The 17,317-nt window shown below is 41.2% G+C and overlaps 1 protein-coding gene across 1 annotated transcript in view; it reads left to right on the top strand.

The window, feature by feature from the left end:
* EBF2 (EBF transcription factor 2) overlaps window positions 1-17,317 on the top strand; it is a 198,472-nt gene that overhangs the window by 139,885 nt on the left and 41,270 nt on the right. Inside the window, exons 8-10 of the mRNA XM_036315220.1 lie at window positions 10,804-10,921; window positions 12,437-12,567; window positions 13,723-13,849. Coding sequence (XP_036171113.1) covers window positions 10,804-10,921; window positions 12,437-12,567; window positions 13,723-13,849 — 376 coding nt within the window. The remainder of the gene's footprint in view (window positions 1-10,803; window positions 10,922-12,436; window positions 12,568-13,722; window positions 13,850-17,317) is intronic.

Below are 17,317 nucleotides of genomic sequence, written 5' to 3'. Positions count from 1 at the left end.
CAGTGCCTAGCACAATGCCAGCCATTTTGTAGGGCTCAATAAATTGTTATTGAATGAATTTTTAAGAGAGAAATTTTAAAAAATGGAAGGAAGGAAAGCAGGAAGGGAAAAAAGAAAAGATTTCCAGGGCCCCCAAAGTACCTTAATCCATGAACCATGCATGCAGAAAATCACTTCTTCCCTCCCTGAAATGGAACAATTCAGTAAAGCACCCAGATTAACAGCTCAGTGAAGGAAAGGACAAGAAATGTATGTCTAGTTTAAGCTGACAGGCCTGTTAAGACATAATGAACCCCATTCTTTATTTCTCTGCATCGTGGGTGGAGAGCAGGCAGTTGGAAAATCCAGAAGAAAATCAAGCCAAGAATAGGAGGAATCAGGCATGTTGTCATTTCCCACATTCACATTCTAAGACACAGTAGAAGTTGACAACAATCAGGGCTATTGTTGCCAAGTCACTCTCATAGATAGACTGGCTGGGTTGGCTCCAAGTCCCAGTGAAAACATAGATGCACTTATTCATGTGTTCATTCACCCAACCACTATTATTAAGGAAATTCTGTGTGCCAGGCACTATCCTAGGTGCTGGCGATACATGAGCAAGACAGATAAAATTCTTCTCCCTGGAGAGACTTACATCTAGTGGGCAGATAAGGAAAATAAGATAAGCGATTTACATAGCTTAGCTCTGCTTCTCTGGGGTCTTCAAGTGACCAGCCTGGAAGCACAGGGGCCTATCATGGTGCCATTTGTCTGTGTTGCCTTTTGGAACTCAGTGGTGTGGCAATGTAAGGGTGATGTGGGGACTAAATAACAGCAGCACTATGATAATAGCCTGTGTGGATGCTCTTTTGGATAGTTTTCCACAGCACTCATGTCAGTAGGTCATTTCCTTGAGATTGGGAAACTTAGAAGCCAGGGTGCCAATTTATCCCCTCCTGCCTCAAAAGGATTCTATTTTATACAGACATGATCACTGTCCAGGGCTGGTGTGTTTTCCATCATATGAGCAGCACCAACTTGTACATTAGTCATTCTGGAGTGGGTAGCAGATGCCTTGACACATTTCCAACCCTGGAATCATTTTTTAAAAATATATGTTTTCATTGAGTTTTAGAGAGAGAGAAAGGGAGAGGCATAAAGTGATAGAAACATTGATGAGAGAGAAACATCATCGATCAGCTGCCTCCTGCACGCCCCATACTGGGAATCGAGCCCGCAACCGGGCATGTGCCCTGACCAGGAATTGAACCAGTGACCTCTTGGTTCATGGGTCAATGTTCAACCATTGAGCCACACAGGCGTGGCACCCTAGAATCATTGTAAAGGAACTCCTTCACTCAAACTTACAGCTTTCTTATAATTCAGATAAGGGTTCTTACCGCCATTTGCTGAACTTTGCTGAGTGACTCTTGGGTATCTCAAATTTACCTCCTAAATTGCTCCCTTTTTTAGATTGGGCCCATCAAAATGATCATTTTAATACAGTTAAACTAGGGAGCGCACTGAGATAAATATACAGGTCTTAGCATCCTTTGCCTCAAGAGGTATGAAGGGGCCCATGCATTCCTAGTGAATGCAGTCATTTCAGGGGCCAGATCGGGAGCGCCATCGGTGCCGAGTCAATTCCTGTTTGTTTGGATGGGTTTGCACACAACTCCACGATGGGCCTCCTGGAAGGGCATCTTGAGGGGGACTGGAAAGGTGTGAGGAAAAGGATTGGTGACTTGTTACACCCAGCAGGTTTGTCAGAACTCCGAGGAAGAGAGAAGAACGCACAGTGGTGGGGAGAAGGGAATGGAAGACACGAAGATCTCCTCCATCAAAGACTGACATCTTTGGGGCAGTCAGATAGTGTGAGAGGCCTCGAGCCTGTTAGTGCAATCTGCTGGATGCAACAACTACACAGAACAATGGGGAAATTAATTAGATGACAGAGGCACCTCCTATACACAGCCAGCCGCTGGCCATTAGTCTGTTTGACTAAACGATGCAAGAGCAAAGGGCAGGGCTACTCATGTCTTGGAATAGGGCCAAGATCCATCCAACAAACCCTTATGATTTTTTTAAACCCCCAGCTCTTATATAAAACTTTTTAATGGCACCACCATCTATTTTCCTTAAATAAAAAATGTTGAATATTTCTCTCACACCCGTTGAAGAGGGAAACAAGAGTTTAAATTAAGTCCAAATGGTAAAAATTTAATATAGCTCCAGCTGCCTGCAGGTTTCTTCAGTTCAAATCTCTCAGTTCAAGAGCTACCCCAGCTGCTCTGTGATCTCATCCACCATTTGAAGCTGCTGTGCTACTGAGCAGGGTTCAAAGCACATAATGAAAAGCACTTGTCCCTGGCCTCTCCGATCAACAGGTGAGTCCATTATCTGTTGGTAAAACAAACCAGATAGTCCCATTTAAGAAATAATAATTACCTATTTTGAGTCCGAAAAAAAAAAAAACCCTCTGAGGGTCTGCGGATCTTTTATTTAGTCTAATGCTTCAAGCTTTTCTGTTTGATGGTAAACTGTCTGCCACCCTCCCTCTGGCTTTTGGTGTCACAAATAGGGACAAGAATCAGGGTGATAAGAATTTTGACGAACTCATATAGGAAATGTGTTTACAGTTATTTGTGGGAGAAAAGGAAAACAAGTGGATGCAGGTAGTTGCCTATGTAATTTTGTAGAGAGGATATGTGAGATTTCAATGAGGTTAGGAAACTCCAATTGGGGCACTAAAACCTGAGCACATCCAAGAACAATCAGATGCAGCCCTGGCTGGTTGGCTCAGTGGATAGAGCATCAGCCAGTGGACTAAAGGGTCCTGGGTTCGATTCCAGTCAAGGGTCCTGGGTTCGATACCTTGGTTGCAATCTTGATCCTGGTCCTGGTCTGAGTGCGTGCAGGAGGCAACCAATGATGTGTCTCTCTCACATTGTTGTTTCTCTCTCTGTCTCTCTCTCTCCCTTCCATTCTCTCTTTAAAAAAAATCAATGGAAGAATGTCCTTGGGTGAGGATTAACACACACACAAAAAAGAACAATTGGATGCAGAACTTCCTGGAAAGCAAAGCTTTTTTAGTTTTGCAACAAGAAGCATAGATTCTTAAGCAGCTTATGGGACACACTAGTACATGGTCCTGATTTTTGATGGATGACAGGTGATTCATGGGACCCCTAGGGGCAGAGTTTGGGTGGAAGAGAATGGTCCAGCCAAATCAAGATGGCATCAAATATGTTATAACTCCCCTGGGGCTCTCAAAATGTTTGCTATTACAATACTGCCCTTGACCAGAGCTATCCTACTTGGCATACATTTTAGATGGGAAAAACAATGAGGTCAATGGAGCAGCATGAGGCCAGCTGGAAGTAGCAAATGCCTATGACCTTTGAGATGATGGGAAATTTAGTTGTAAACAGGTTAATGATCTTTGAGCTCCCTGATGACAGGAAAGTCTGGTTTTAAAAAAATTGCCATTTGATTTCTGTACATATTCAACTAATTTTTTAAAGACAGTTTCTAAAAGATATCCCACTCCTAAGCCAAATTTGCCAAAATATGCCAATGGAAATGCTGTTGGCATACTACTCTACTTATGCTAATTAGAATTAGTTTTTAAGTTCCCAAATAACCATTTCAGTAACCTCAAGCTGTATAGCAAAAGTTTTTCAATTCTTTAAGGCCTATCTCAAATCTTATTTCCTTGCTGGAAATGTTTGTTAGTGCCTTCAGCTCAGGTTAATTTTTCTCACCTTTAGACGCCTAGAGTATATAATGGCCACACAATTGAGTCCTCAATGTATTACTGTAGAGTAATTATGTATTACTGTAGAGTAATATTTTCTGATTAAGTGTAGTGTTTGTTATGCTTCATCAACTACATGGCAGCTCCTTGAGGTCATGACAGTGTTTTCTGGAAGCCTCCTTGGCATGTAGCACAGGGCCTGGGAGTGTCAAACAAAACCTCTGACTGATTAAAACACAGCACTGCCTGGCTACTTGGGAAAGGATCTTCTCAGGAGTTATGTCATTCATGCCACAGTCCCCCTCCTTCGGTGTGAGCAAGCCCAGAATGCCCTGCATCTGTCTCAGCAGCAGTCAACCTTGTGTTCTCTCCTTTGGTACTTGATAGTTAAGTGAACAGACAATTTAGCCTTAGGAGTTATGAAACAACAGTGATGTGCTAAGAATTCTGGGAATTCCTTTTAAAAAAGATGACAAAATCCATACTTGTGGTGTCGGTGTTTAGAGGCAATTCTGGAGACTCTGGCGTCCAGTAACAAAGGAGAATCTGGGCTGTAAATCTGGTTGGAAACTATGATGTGTGCCAAGAATAAGGTGGTAAGGAGAAACACAGTTTGCAGTAGCCAAGTTGTTTGTTGTTAGCCTGGACTGAATTAGTGTAGGCTTACACAGATTGCTTCATCAGAGTCCCCTTGTCGATGTGAGAATTAGCCAGTGCATAAAGACATGAACGGAGTATTTCTTCTCACGATATGGACTCCAAAGTTGGTTGCCCCCCACAACCAGAAGTCTATCTTGATTTTCTCTGTCCTTTTAATGGTCTCTATGTCTCTTTCCTCCTTCTACAGGTGGAAAATAAAATCCTACATAATAGTTATGCTTTGGGAAAGCTGAAATAACATATATAGCAACTGAACAGTTATAAGGGAAATGCACATCATGAATTTAATTCCATTTCCAGATGTAAAATGTCATAAAGAATTTTTTTCCATACTTGGCTAAGTAACAGGAATTTTCAAGACCATTTTATTTAGCTCGGTGAGCATGTGTTTGCAAGTAGGCATCAGTCTCCACGGTGAGTGTGTTATAAATGCTATGCATTGTAGCTGTACCGAGATTCAACGACCAAAGGCCACATTCTGCTAGGAGGTGCATGACCCTCATTGAAATGGAGGGGAAATGTGTCTAATTGTAGAATTTGGTGTGATTTTCAAAGCAAGCACTCTGGTCCACACAGGGAGGTTTCTAACCAAGGTAATTATTCTCCAGCAACTATAGATGCTGGGATTCTCGTCTGTTTAAAAAAAACAAAACAACAACAACAAAAAAACAGACCATTTAGTCATTCCACCCCACCTTCATTGTGATTTGTCTATTTCTGTTACCCTCCTGTGTGAGACTTAGGCTCTTTGTAGGAACAACTGAGTATGAGCTGAGAAAAGCTGGCTGGGAGGAGGATCCAAGCTGGTCATCCCTTTGACTTTTGTCCTTTACCGAATTAGAGAGCTTTGAGAAAGATCGATATTAAAAAACCAAAAGTGTGATGTTCCAAAAAGCCAAAGATCACGCTTTGGGCTAATTTTATATAAAATATTAACCCAAAAGGTGGGAATAAGTCATTTTGGTAAAAGTACCTGTGCCACATGCTGATATTAAAGAAACAGTTCCTCTACTGGAAAATTAGTTGTACGGGCAGATTAGCCGATGTGCCCACCTAAAGGATAACTCCCACTGAGGCCCTTTACAGGCAGGAAAGAGCTCTTTACCACTCAGCTTCTGCCTTGTATAAATTATTAGAGTGAGGGATATGGGAGTACTTCGAGGTAATGAGAAGAAAAAATATAATTTAAGAAAGCCAATCAGTTTTCTTGAGTACTTGTAGCAAATTGCTAACACAATCAATCATAGATTTTGTTCTTCAGACTTCCTGCTGTTTTTCAAAGGGAGATACAAACTTTTCATGTTCCTGTTTCTGTATAACCAGCTAAAACTGCCATTTAATTTCATGATTCAAAATAGAACCTACACTGTCACTCTCAAGCTAGTCTGTGTATTGCACTGGCCTCACCAAAAATTAGAGAACTCATTAAGCAAAATAAGGAATTGCAAAAAGTGAAAAACTGCTTTCACTTAAAGAAAAGGCAAGCAATCCAATTGATCCCTACTTCTCTTTCTTGGAGCCTTGGCTTAAAGTTACCACATCAGAAATAATATTTTGCATGAATATAATTGATTGTTGCTTTTGTGTTGAATTGCAACGTCTCAGTTGAAGAGAGCTATAAAATACAGTGGCATCATTTTCAGCTCTTCAGGCTTTGCTATTGGAGCTTTGAGCTGAAATACAGACACACCAACTACGAGAAACAAATGAAAGCTGTCACCAGTGTCAGTAGCAAAAACCGGGGGTCCATCCACACAAATTATGGACATCTGTATTCCTAATTGGCATCATTTCAGGCTGTGCCAGCAGAATGGTGGTGCCAAGAGAGCCTGACAGCTTTAGAAAATACTAGGTATCAGGTTTAGGTGATAGGAGACACTGATGAGGCATAGAAGTTCTTTTGTTTGGAATACTCTCCATATGTTTGTTATAAGACTGGTGATTATTAGTTTCAGGTACCTCCACATGGCACCCCTTGTCAATACTAAATTTGCTGGCTACTTCTTAAAACAGACCAGCTTATGATCCTAGGAGAACAAGTGGTATTGATGGTTATATGATCAGGAGATCGTTGGCAAAGATGCCTACAAATAGTTAACAAGGTAATGGTAAGAAATGTTGACCTTGATTTGTTTAGCTAAGATGTAAAGATTTTTGAAGGTCAAAGGTGTCCTTGTGTAGTGTTTTGGAGTCTAACTGTGTCTGACCCTCTAACATTAAGCTGCTGTGGCCTGCAGTTTTCAAGAGTGAAGCAAACCAGGGGAAAAGAGAGAAGGGGGAGAGAACAGGAAATGGAGTGAGGTGTTTCAGGAAGTTGTCAGGGGTTGACTGATTGATTCCAGATGGAAAAGGTCAGCCTTCGTGACCCAGGAAATACTCACTAGGGAAAGAAGTTGGCTTGTGGAAGGGGAAGGCCTGGGAGTGAGCCGAGGCTGGAATGCACTTTCCACTTCCTTTAGTCTTCAAACATTCAGAAACTTTAACTTCTCCAAAGAGAATAATATCAGTGTTGTCATCATTAATCAGAAAACAGTGAAGGAAGTTAAATTTGGAGCTTTGAATATACCAAATGTATCTTCACCTCCATAATGTCCTTCATTCTTCCAGAAGTAGAGTGCATGAATGTAAAAGTCCACGTTTGTGTGTATCTCCACATACAAGAACAACAACCAAACTTGTCTGGTTTCACATGGTGGAGTTTGTGAATTAAATCCTTTCCACTTTGCAAATTTGGTTTAATTGGCAAGCTCTTCTAGATACTTGAGAGTCTAAGATATTTGGAATATTAAAAACGGGAACTTTTCTCATATCTATATATATACATGCACATACATTTGGACATAATTTAAAATCTTGTAATAAATTTTGCAGACACTGAAATAATTCAGGTTAATTCCCTTGCTGTCATGAGAGGCCAGCGCTAGCCAGCAAGAGATTAAAATTTATTTCCATTGTTAATAGAAAATAATGAAGTGCATCTGAACCATCAGGGTATGTCATTTGGGAAATGTTCACTTTGGAACTGACTCTCACTCCACCCGAATGGACAATGATGAAATCAGCTGGCTTGAGAAAACCCCATATTTTGTGGCAGGAATGCATGAGGAGCACTAAAGCACAGTATGACAAGAAGCTTGTGGAATGAATTAAAGTTGTCTCAAAGAGAATGCTCTTTATATCCATGTAGGCCCCAGGCAGGCGGGTTCCCCTCACTGTGCTGAGTACAGCTCATTGACAATTAAAGCCTGAAGCACCCTCTCATTTTTTTCCCCAAGAGATGACAGCTATGTCTTTGAAAATTCATTCACACACACAATTTACCAAAGAGGCCTGATTCCTCTTTTTTCTCCACTTCTATTATTTTCAGGGGTAAATGCTTTCAACTTCATGTTCCTCTTAACCCCATGGCCAGGAGACAGCCTCCCTCTTCCTTTGACTCTGATGCCATCCCGTGCTCTGCTGAGATGGCCCTGACAAGGGCTTATGACTCGCACATTTACCCAGAGTGATGGATGTCTCCCTCTTATGGTGGCCGCTACATGATAGGAACTTTCTGGAAGGACTTCCTCCAGACTTTTAACAGGTTAACATGAACACAATTGAAAACAGACCCAGAGCTAGACAGGCTGTATCCCTCAATTGTGAGCAATTATATTGATAATAATTTTCTGAATGGCAACTGGAGAAATATTATGCTGTGTTTTATACTAGTCAGATCATTGGTTAAAATCCTAGAATCTGGCATGACAATACCATAGACGTAGCAGGAGTTCAATGAATACCTTTGGGTTGAATAATTGAAGCCCACTCATGTCCAACTATGATTTCCTGTGTGCTACAGTCAGGCCTATGGCACCAGGCTATGTGAGATATTCTGTGGACTCATGGTTTTAGGGGTTTTCCCAAGCCTCCATTATATTAAAGTATACATTAAAAGATTTAAAGGATACCATCTAAAACTTTGCAAGGTAAAAAAAAAAAAATCAGAAGAGTGTTGCCTCAGGAAGTAGGATTGACTAAGATAACTTTGTAGGGTAATGGAAATATTCTAAATCGTGATATGGTGAGGCTTACCTGAATGTATCAATTTGTCAAAATTGTGCAGCTAAGATTTGTGCATTTCAATGCCTGTAAATTTCACCTAAAAATGGAAATTCATTATACTATTCTGTTTATTTTGTTTACTTGAAATTATTCATAGTAAAAAATTTTGCCAAAACCGGTTTGGCTCAGTGGATAGAGCGTCGGCTTGCGGACTGAAAGGTCCCAGGTTTGATTCCGGTCAAGGGCATGTACCTGGGTTGTGGGCACATCCCCAGTAGGAGATGTGCAGGAGGCAGCTGATTGATGTTTCTCTCTCATCGATGTTTCTGACTCTCTATCTCTCTCCCTTCCTCTCTGTAAAAAATCAATAAAATATATTTAAAAAAAAATTTAAGTGACATTTAATGAATCTTATTTCATATGAGGAGCTAAGGTAGGGTCAAGGTTTTTTCCCCCTTCACTTAATAAGTTAGGAAGGGGTGGCAGAAAAAATTAAAGAAGAATATAAAAAAATTTAAGTTGGGAGTAGACAGGAAGAGTCATTTTCAAGTACAGCTCGTCATTATGTACCTATTCATTGCCCTTCCTTGAAAAGTCTATATGTATGCATGTATGCCCTGGCCGGGTGGCTCAGTTGGGAGCATTGTCCTGTATACCAAAAGGGTTGCAGGTTCAATTCCCACTCAAGGCACATACCTGGGTTGAGGTTTGATCCCTGGTCAGGGTGTGTATGGGAGGCAACTAATCAATGTTACTCTCATCTCTCCCTCTCCCTCTCCCTCTCCCTCTCCCTCTCCCTCTCCCTCTCCCTCTCTCTGTAAAGAGCAATAAAAACGTATCCTCAGGTGAGGGTTAAAAAAGTGAATACACATGCATGAATATGTATATAATAAGTTGTTTTCTTAAAAAAATTTCCATGCATAACTGACAAGTAGACTCATATCTAGGATAGTTCATCTTCCTGGATCAAGCATGTTGGTGGTAGGTACGTTCGAGTCCGCTCTATTCTGCTACACTTTCCCTTCTACTCTGGCCTTGTCTAATCTCTGCCTCTTTGAACTTCTTGGACACTCCTGATCTGCAGCTCACACATAGAATTCAATGGAATCTCATTCCTTGTGCTACTTGCTTTATGTTAGCCATGTATCTCCAGCTTGAACATAAGGTCTTTGAGAGCGGGGTCATGACTGGTAACTTTTGGTCTCTAGCCCCTGTGTTCCCCTTTCTAGAGCCTCCCCCAGACCATACCAGTGGTTCTCAACCTTCCTAATGCCGTGACCCTTTAACACAGTTCCTCATGTTGTGGTGACCCCCCAACCATAAAATTATTTTCATTGCTACTTCACAACTATAATTTTGCTACTGTTCTGAATCGTAATGTAAATATCTGATATGCAGGATGTATTTTCATTGTTTGCAACCCACAGGTTGGGAACCACTGGTAGACTATGGGAGAAGCTCAGTGAGTAATGTTGTCTGTCCTATTAACTAATCAAACAAGGCAGAGGTGAGGCTATTAGGAGGGGAACTCATTGAGGCCCCACACTGAAAGCTTTACATGTATTTATCCTTATTTTGTCTCATTCAGCCCTTGAGAGATAGGCATTGTTTATGTTTTACAGATAAGAAAAATGGATATTCGTAAAGGGTGGTGATTTGTCCAAGGTTATAAGTTAGGAAGCGACAGGCGTGGGATTTGAGTTCAGTTTCATCTGACTGCAAATCCATGCTCTTTCACTCTTCCATACCCAACTCTTCCCTTTCCTCTGGTTAGATACTGAATGCTCTACATTCTCAACACTGAATTCCAGCAACCTGACCTTCTTGCCTAAAGCCTGAGCATCTCTGCCACTGCTCTCTAGTGGGCAGGGACACCACAAACAAGTCATCAGTAGCATCTCCATGCCAGCCTTACGCTAGCACATGTCAGAGGTGCAAGGACCCATTCCTGTTCTGGGAGAAATGACCTCCCAGCTGGTGCTCAGTTCTTAGCCTCCTGATCACACACAGTCAGTGCCTTGTTGCAACAGTCAGCTGGGAATGAGTGTCCAGGTCCTTTGCTAGAGAACTACATTTCTAGAAGCAGCAGGCACAAGCCCAATTTCCCCATTTCATCATCTGGGCATAGTCTGAACACAAATTTGTGATAGCACATGGGCGAAGGGCAGTCTCTTTTTCCATGAAGCTCTTCCCATAATTATAAGAGGAGGTGAAATGTCAAGAGCATGGCCCTGTCCCCAAATTTTGTTCCATTTCTTGTCAGCTATATGGAAATCTGGCAAACAGAATTCTGGTACATTTACTACTTTATATGAAACTAAGTCCACCCTCCTTTTTTTTTTTTTACTTTAAATATGCAGGTTGTGTTATCAACAACAGTGAATGTGGATGGACATGTGTTGGCTGTTTCTGACAACATGTTTGTTCATAACAACTCGAAGCATGGGCGGAGAGCGAGAAGACTGGACCCTTCGGAAGGTAGGGCTGTCTGCGGGCAGGGCGAGAATGGCAGACAAATTTAAGTTCTCCACAATTTCCTTGTTTGAATTTCAAATTTATGCTTCTGAGTAGGAGTGGAGAAAGTACACAAAGACCATGTGGGTTTTAAAGTGAAGTTGTAAACACTGACTCCCGCATACTCCGTTATAACCCCCCACATCTCCCCGCGATATTTAAAGACCCCATGCCTCAGTCTGTTCCATTCAGTTGTGTTTTTCTTTTTGCTAGGCAGGTATTTCAGGCAAATGTAGGCCTATGACATCTTAGTTAAACAGGAACATTATAGTGCCAGACATGTATGAATAAGTGTCAGATGTGCCCTTAAACAGATTGTGGGCAAAACAAAACAATGTGCAGAATGAAACTGACACTAATTGATTTTTGTTTGCTTGGACTAGAAGAAATCATGGTCTGCTCTGGGTAGATTTCCAAGTGCATTAAAGTAATTAGAAATACAGGTAACTGTTAAACTTCAACTTGTCTGAAAAATTTAAGTATATTGAGGAAGATAACTGACAAACCTAAGTAAAGCCCATCTGAGTTCTTCTCTTTCCTTGCCCACTCCCCACTCCCTGGAGTAGGAGGTTATGTACTACATGAATAGTGAAATTAGGGACTATTTTAGTGTGATGCTTGGCTGTATACTGCTCACCAGCCCCCCACCCCCAACTCAGCCTTTAAAATGTGTCTTGTATCATTTAAAATAGGAATTAATGAACTGAAAGAAAATGATTGAATCACTAAAGAATTTGGAGTGGTGTTAATTCTCCCACAGTGGGCACTGAAGGGGAGACGAAAACCCCAGGGTTCAGAACTAGGAACCCATCCAGTTTCTTTTGACTGATTGGATGTGATTGACTGGCTGTTCAAAGGGGGCTCATGTTTTTGGAATCCTGCCAAAGTTCTCTCCCACCTTTGACCCTGTCAGCTTTGGAAATGGAGTGATGGATTGACTTTAGTTATGGCCTGAAAACCATATTGGGTTCCTGTTGGGATGTAAAGTCCAGAGGCCTCAAACATATGGAAGAAGGGGGGAAATCCTTCCTACAAAGTTAGGAAAGTGATTAGAAATTGTCTCTTGATAGAGCAGAAAATGCCTTCACCTATGACAGATTTTACTTTCTCCTTCTCTCTCTGGCACATTAGCAGGCCTTGTAAATCTTGACATCTTAGTGCAGAGGAGGTGGAGAGAGAAAAGGGATTTACACGTTTCCAGTGTGGTCAACTTATAAAAATATGGGGGGGAAGAACAAGTTCTAAAAACACCCTTTGCACAATTAGCTAAGTGTTCCATGTTTTCATACGTAGTGGTCAAATCATTAGGCTTTAATGACCTGGTGAAAACCAACAACCAATTAAGGAATGATGGCAAGTCAGCAGAGCTCAACTTGAACTTCTTGGAATGATCAACAGCCTTTAAGAGCAGTCAGTTCCCCAAACTCCAAACTTCAGCCACCAAAGGGCAGACCTGACTTTTCTTTTCTATCTTTTTAGCTACCCCCTGCATCAAAGCCATTAGCCCAAGTGAAGGCTGGACCACAGGAGGAGCCATGGTCATCATCATTGGGGACAACTTCTTTGATGGCCTCCAAGTGGTGTTTGGGACTATGCTTGTATGGAGCGAGGTAGGCAGGGGCAACTTGCTTTCCTGATTTTCTTTGGCCCAAAGATTGTTTTGCTCTGGGTTTGAAACTAGTAATTCCTGTAGTATCAGCAGCATGAATGCACACTATTAGGTACCAAAGATTAGCCACATGTAAACCACAATTTATTGCAGGCGTGGATAACTTAAAAATATAAATATTCATTGCAGTATTATTTAAAATTTTGAAAAAATAAGAATAGTCATATTGGGTAAATAAATGATGGAATATTATTTAAAAAATGTGGGTTTTTGTTTTTTTTTTTGCCCTAGCCAGTTTGGCTCAGTGGATAGAGAGAGTTGGCCTATGGACTGAAGGGTACTGGATCTGATTCTGGTCAAGGGCACATGCCTGGGTTGCGGGCTCAATCCACAGTAGGAGGCGTGCAAGAGGCAGCCAATCAATGATCCTCTCTCATCATTGATGTTTCTATCTCTCTCTCCCTCTCCCTTCCTCTCTAAAATCAATAAAAATGTATTTTAAAAAATTGTGTTTTGAAAAAATTCTAATGACCAGGAGAAGGGTGCATGTTTATGCTGTGATGCTAAGTGGAATAAAAAGTCAGGACAACATTGTCTGAGGATGTAAAGGTCTAATTACGTAACATCCATCCATAGAAAAGTACTGGAAATACACCACCAAAGATTAACAACAGTTGTCTCAGGTTATGCAATGTTAATATTTTTCCTTATATTTTTCTGTAATTTCTAAATTTTCTAAAGTGGATATGTTCTACTTTCATAATGGGAAAACCAACAAGACATGTTACAGGAAGATAACTACTGATGTTAAGTTGGATGTGGAAGTTGCCAAATCATTATGTGAGGTCATAGTAGCATAGGAATTAGGGGGAGAGTATGATTACAGGGATGGGGGTGGGGTGGGCACAAGAGGTGGGAGAGATTTGAGCTGGGCTAGTAGGAAGGAGAGGATCTAGACAGGGTAGGTTGAGAGAAAATTCCAGGGTGTGAGAGAAAAATGTGAGAGACAGGGACAAGGTATTCAGAGTGTTTGGGGTGCTGTGACTATACCAGTTTGCCCTGGTGGGAGTAGTCGTGGGAGATTCTCATGTTCTCAGTATCCTTGGTGATAACTTCTATAATAGGTGTTTCATTTTCATGCCTGTTCATTCCTCAGCTAATCACTCCTCATGCCATCAGAGTTCAGACTCCTCCTCGACACATCCCTGGAGTGGTGGAAGTGACTTTATCTTATAAATCCAAGCAGTTCTGCAAAGGAGCTCCAGGAAGGTTCATTTACACAGGTGAGTGAGAAAATGATTCCAAAGAGGACTGGCCCCTGGTTCACCTTTGGTCTAATTCCAAGTCTCTCTACTTTTTCATCATTCTAAATTTATTAGGTCTTTCTGCTTGTGTGGGAAGACTGGACTGGGTAAAAGGCATTGAATGGGAAAGTATAGACTTGATTCTAAATTTGTATTCTGCTTAAGCAGTTTCTGCACAGTCTGGGAGATGGTCACGGCAGCTCATCTCAGGGGTACCTCCTTATACATTTAACTCTGCTGGAACCTTGCTAGGATAGACCTTTATTCAAGCAACCAGACAAAAAAAATAGACAAAGTTGCTGGATATAACTAATTTTCTTTTTAAAAAAATTTTGTTTTGTTGCTTAAAATATTACAAAGAGTAGTACAAATGTCTCCTTTTTTCCCCTTTGACCTTCCCCCAGCCTCCCCTACGCCCCAGTGTCTTGTGTCCGTTGGTTATGCTTATATGCATGCATACAAGTCCTTTGGTTGATCTCTTACCCCACCCCCAACCCTCCCTGGCCTCCCTGCTATAGTCTGACAATCTGTTCGATGCTGCTAACTAATTTTCTTGAAAAGAATTCAAGGGAGTTGCCCATTGATGCTGCAGTGATTCAAATTGTTTTAAATTGTATGAAAGTATAAGTTACCTATTATATATCTCAATATTTGTTGAATAATCTACCTTGTATCTACAACCTTTTCTAGGTGTAAGGTACAGGGACATACAATACATGGTCCTTACTATACTGGGAGTTTAGAACTTTTGGAGGAGGCAATGGTACATTACCCAGAACTGCTAGAGAATTAGAATATTCAAAATGCATCGTATTTTCAATGAATGGAATATGAGTTCCAGGAAAAGAGGGTTTAGTGTGGACTAGAGTTAGTGGTATGATATATTAAGGGAGAAATGGACATTTGTAAGGATGGGAGGGTTTAGATAGGCAAAGAGAAGGAAAAATGTTTCAGCTATAGGAAACTCATGTGCAAAGGCCCAGAGGGTGAGGTGAGCAGGTGGCAATATATTTGGGTAGACTTTAGACCAGAACTTAGTTTAAATGACCTACGCACAGGAAGAAGGGAAACCACAAAACAGCTTAAAAACCCTGTATAGTACCAAGAGAGTAATCAAATTCATAGGGACAGAAAGTTGAATGATGGTTTTTAGAGGATGAGGGTAGGGAGAATGGGAGTTGTTGTTTAATGGGTACAGAATTTCAGTTTTGCAAGATGAAAAGAGTTCTAAAGATTGGCTGCACAACAAAATGTGAATGTATTTAACACTATTAAATTATATACTTAGAAATGGTTTAAGATAATAAATTTTGTTATATTTTCCCATATAAAAAATTCTACCATAATTTTGGGAAAAAAAGCTTTGATTGGGAGTTCAGACTTGATTTGGTAAGATATAAGACGACATTGAGGATTCCCATGCAAGGGAAAGTAATTCAAAAGTGCTATCTTAGGATAAATGAGTGTGGTTGATATAAAGACTGATTTAGTTGGGGGGGAGGGATGGCAGCCAAGGAGACCTGGAGAAACTGAAACCAGGATATTATACTTTGAAAGAGAAAATAGGGGTATAGAGAAAGAAATATATAAACCAAGAAAATACATCAGATATATTATGACTTTCTAATAATATCATTTTATAGTTTATTCTCTCATTTGGACTCAGCCTCTATTCTGGTCTGAGTATCAATGTCTGCTTAGATGTCAATGAGGAGTAGATGGAAGAGGGCTGGAGGAGATGGCCACAGAAGGGGTTGTAAATACAAGATGGAAGAAGTCTAGATGGGGCCTCAGGAGCACCAATATGTAGGGCTCAGGATGATAAGGAGGAGTCTGTGAAGGAGAATAAGCAGAAGTAGTCGATGAGGTAGGAGAATACCAGGATCATGTGCGGTCCCTCAATTCTGGTGAGAAATGGGTGTCACTCCAGGATGCTTTCCACATATTGAGCTCTGGCACCTCTATTTTCCCTGGCATGGATGACAGGTCAGGCCTGAGAGGAGATGAGTAAGACTAATACCATTCATGGTGCAAACAATCCTCAACTCTCTTCTGAAGTAACAAACAATCTCCATATTCAGTGGGTCTATGGATGTCTGGAGCCAAGTGGTATGTGTACATGTGTGTATGTGTGTGCATGTGTGCATGTGCATGCATGTGTGTGTGTGTGTATGTATACATGTGTTAACTTCCTCTGAAAGCAGGGGTTCTCATCCTTGCCTCACCTCAAATCACTGATGCCGAGGCTGGACCCTGGACCAAATAGATTCAAATCTCTGAAGGTAGGACCCAGGTATCAGTGTAATCCATATACTTGTTGAACAAACATCAGCTCCAAATTATGCTCAAGACACAAAATAAATCATATAAGTATGTTTCTAACAGCTCAGTTCTAGAAGGGGAGGGCAGGTAGGTACTTGTAGATTATGATAATTGGGTTGAGTCCCATAAGAGATGTAAAAGCAAAATGGGTTGTTGGAGCACTGAGCAGGGAGTAGTTGACTTTGGGGAAACATTGAAGGCTGTTCAGAGGAGCTGACAATACAGTGATATTTCAAAAGCAAAGTAGGAACTTACCAGGCAGAAGAGTTTGTGGAAACAGAGTGCCTGGTAAAAGAGGAGTCCACATAACTGTGAAAATAATAGATGTTATGCTACATGTAAATTCAAAGAATCCTAGAGATGACGAGACATTGAAGATCATCTGGTGAAACTCCCTCTTTTGCAGATGAGAAAAGTGAGGTTCAGGGAGAAGTGACTTGCCCACAATCGTCCATTACGTTACAGGTGGAGTCAGAACACGGACCCAGGTGTCTGTCCATCCCGCCTGGGGGGTCTTTTACGTAGCGTATAGTGTTGACAAAGAGCTCACTTTTCCTAATGAGCCATTAATGACTATTTATGAAATAAATAGCACTTGAGCACATGCACTAGGTTCAGCACTGTGCTCTGTGCTGGGGATACTGCAGATGAGTCAGACCAGTAGGGTTCTTGCTTCCTCAGCATCACGATGTGGTGATGTAAAGGTGGACTGCTCATGCTCTGGAGTCACACCGCATGCACGCACAGCTTGGCTTGCCTCTACATAGTTCACAAATCTTGGGTAAGTGACATAAACTCTTAGTTTCTCATGTATCAAATGGGCTACTTACCTATCAGAGCTGTGGTGAGGATAAATAATAGAAACAGTGGTGTGCTGGTAAAAGTTTAACAACTAGGTCTCCAGGTTCAAGGTGAGGGTGGGGGAAATTGGTTTGTAGCATTTGCTGGTTTCCATGGTGCAAATACTCTCCCCATGGCTCATTTCAAGCTACCAATATGACATCAACCAGCTCACAAAATTCCTGAAAATTTAACAACCTGCCCTCAAAAGCCAGCTCTAGAACACCTCTGCATGGAAGGCATTCGGGATAGAGAGCAGCTAGATCTTATTATTCAAAAGGTGTT

Source organism: Myotis myotis, unplaced genomic scaffold, assembly GCF_014108235.1.
Source record: "Myotis myotis isolate mMyoMyo1 unplaced genomic scaffold, mMyoMyo1.p scaffold_m19_p_6, whole genome shotgun sequence".
Lineage (NCBI taxonomy): Eukaryota > Metazoa > Chordata > Mammalia > Chiroptera > Vespertilionidae > Myotis > Myotis myotis.
The sequence above is the reverse complement of the archived record's forward strand: the minus strand, read 5'-3'. Positions and strand labels throughout refer to the sequence as shown.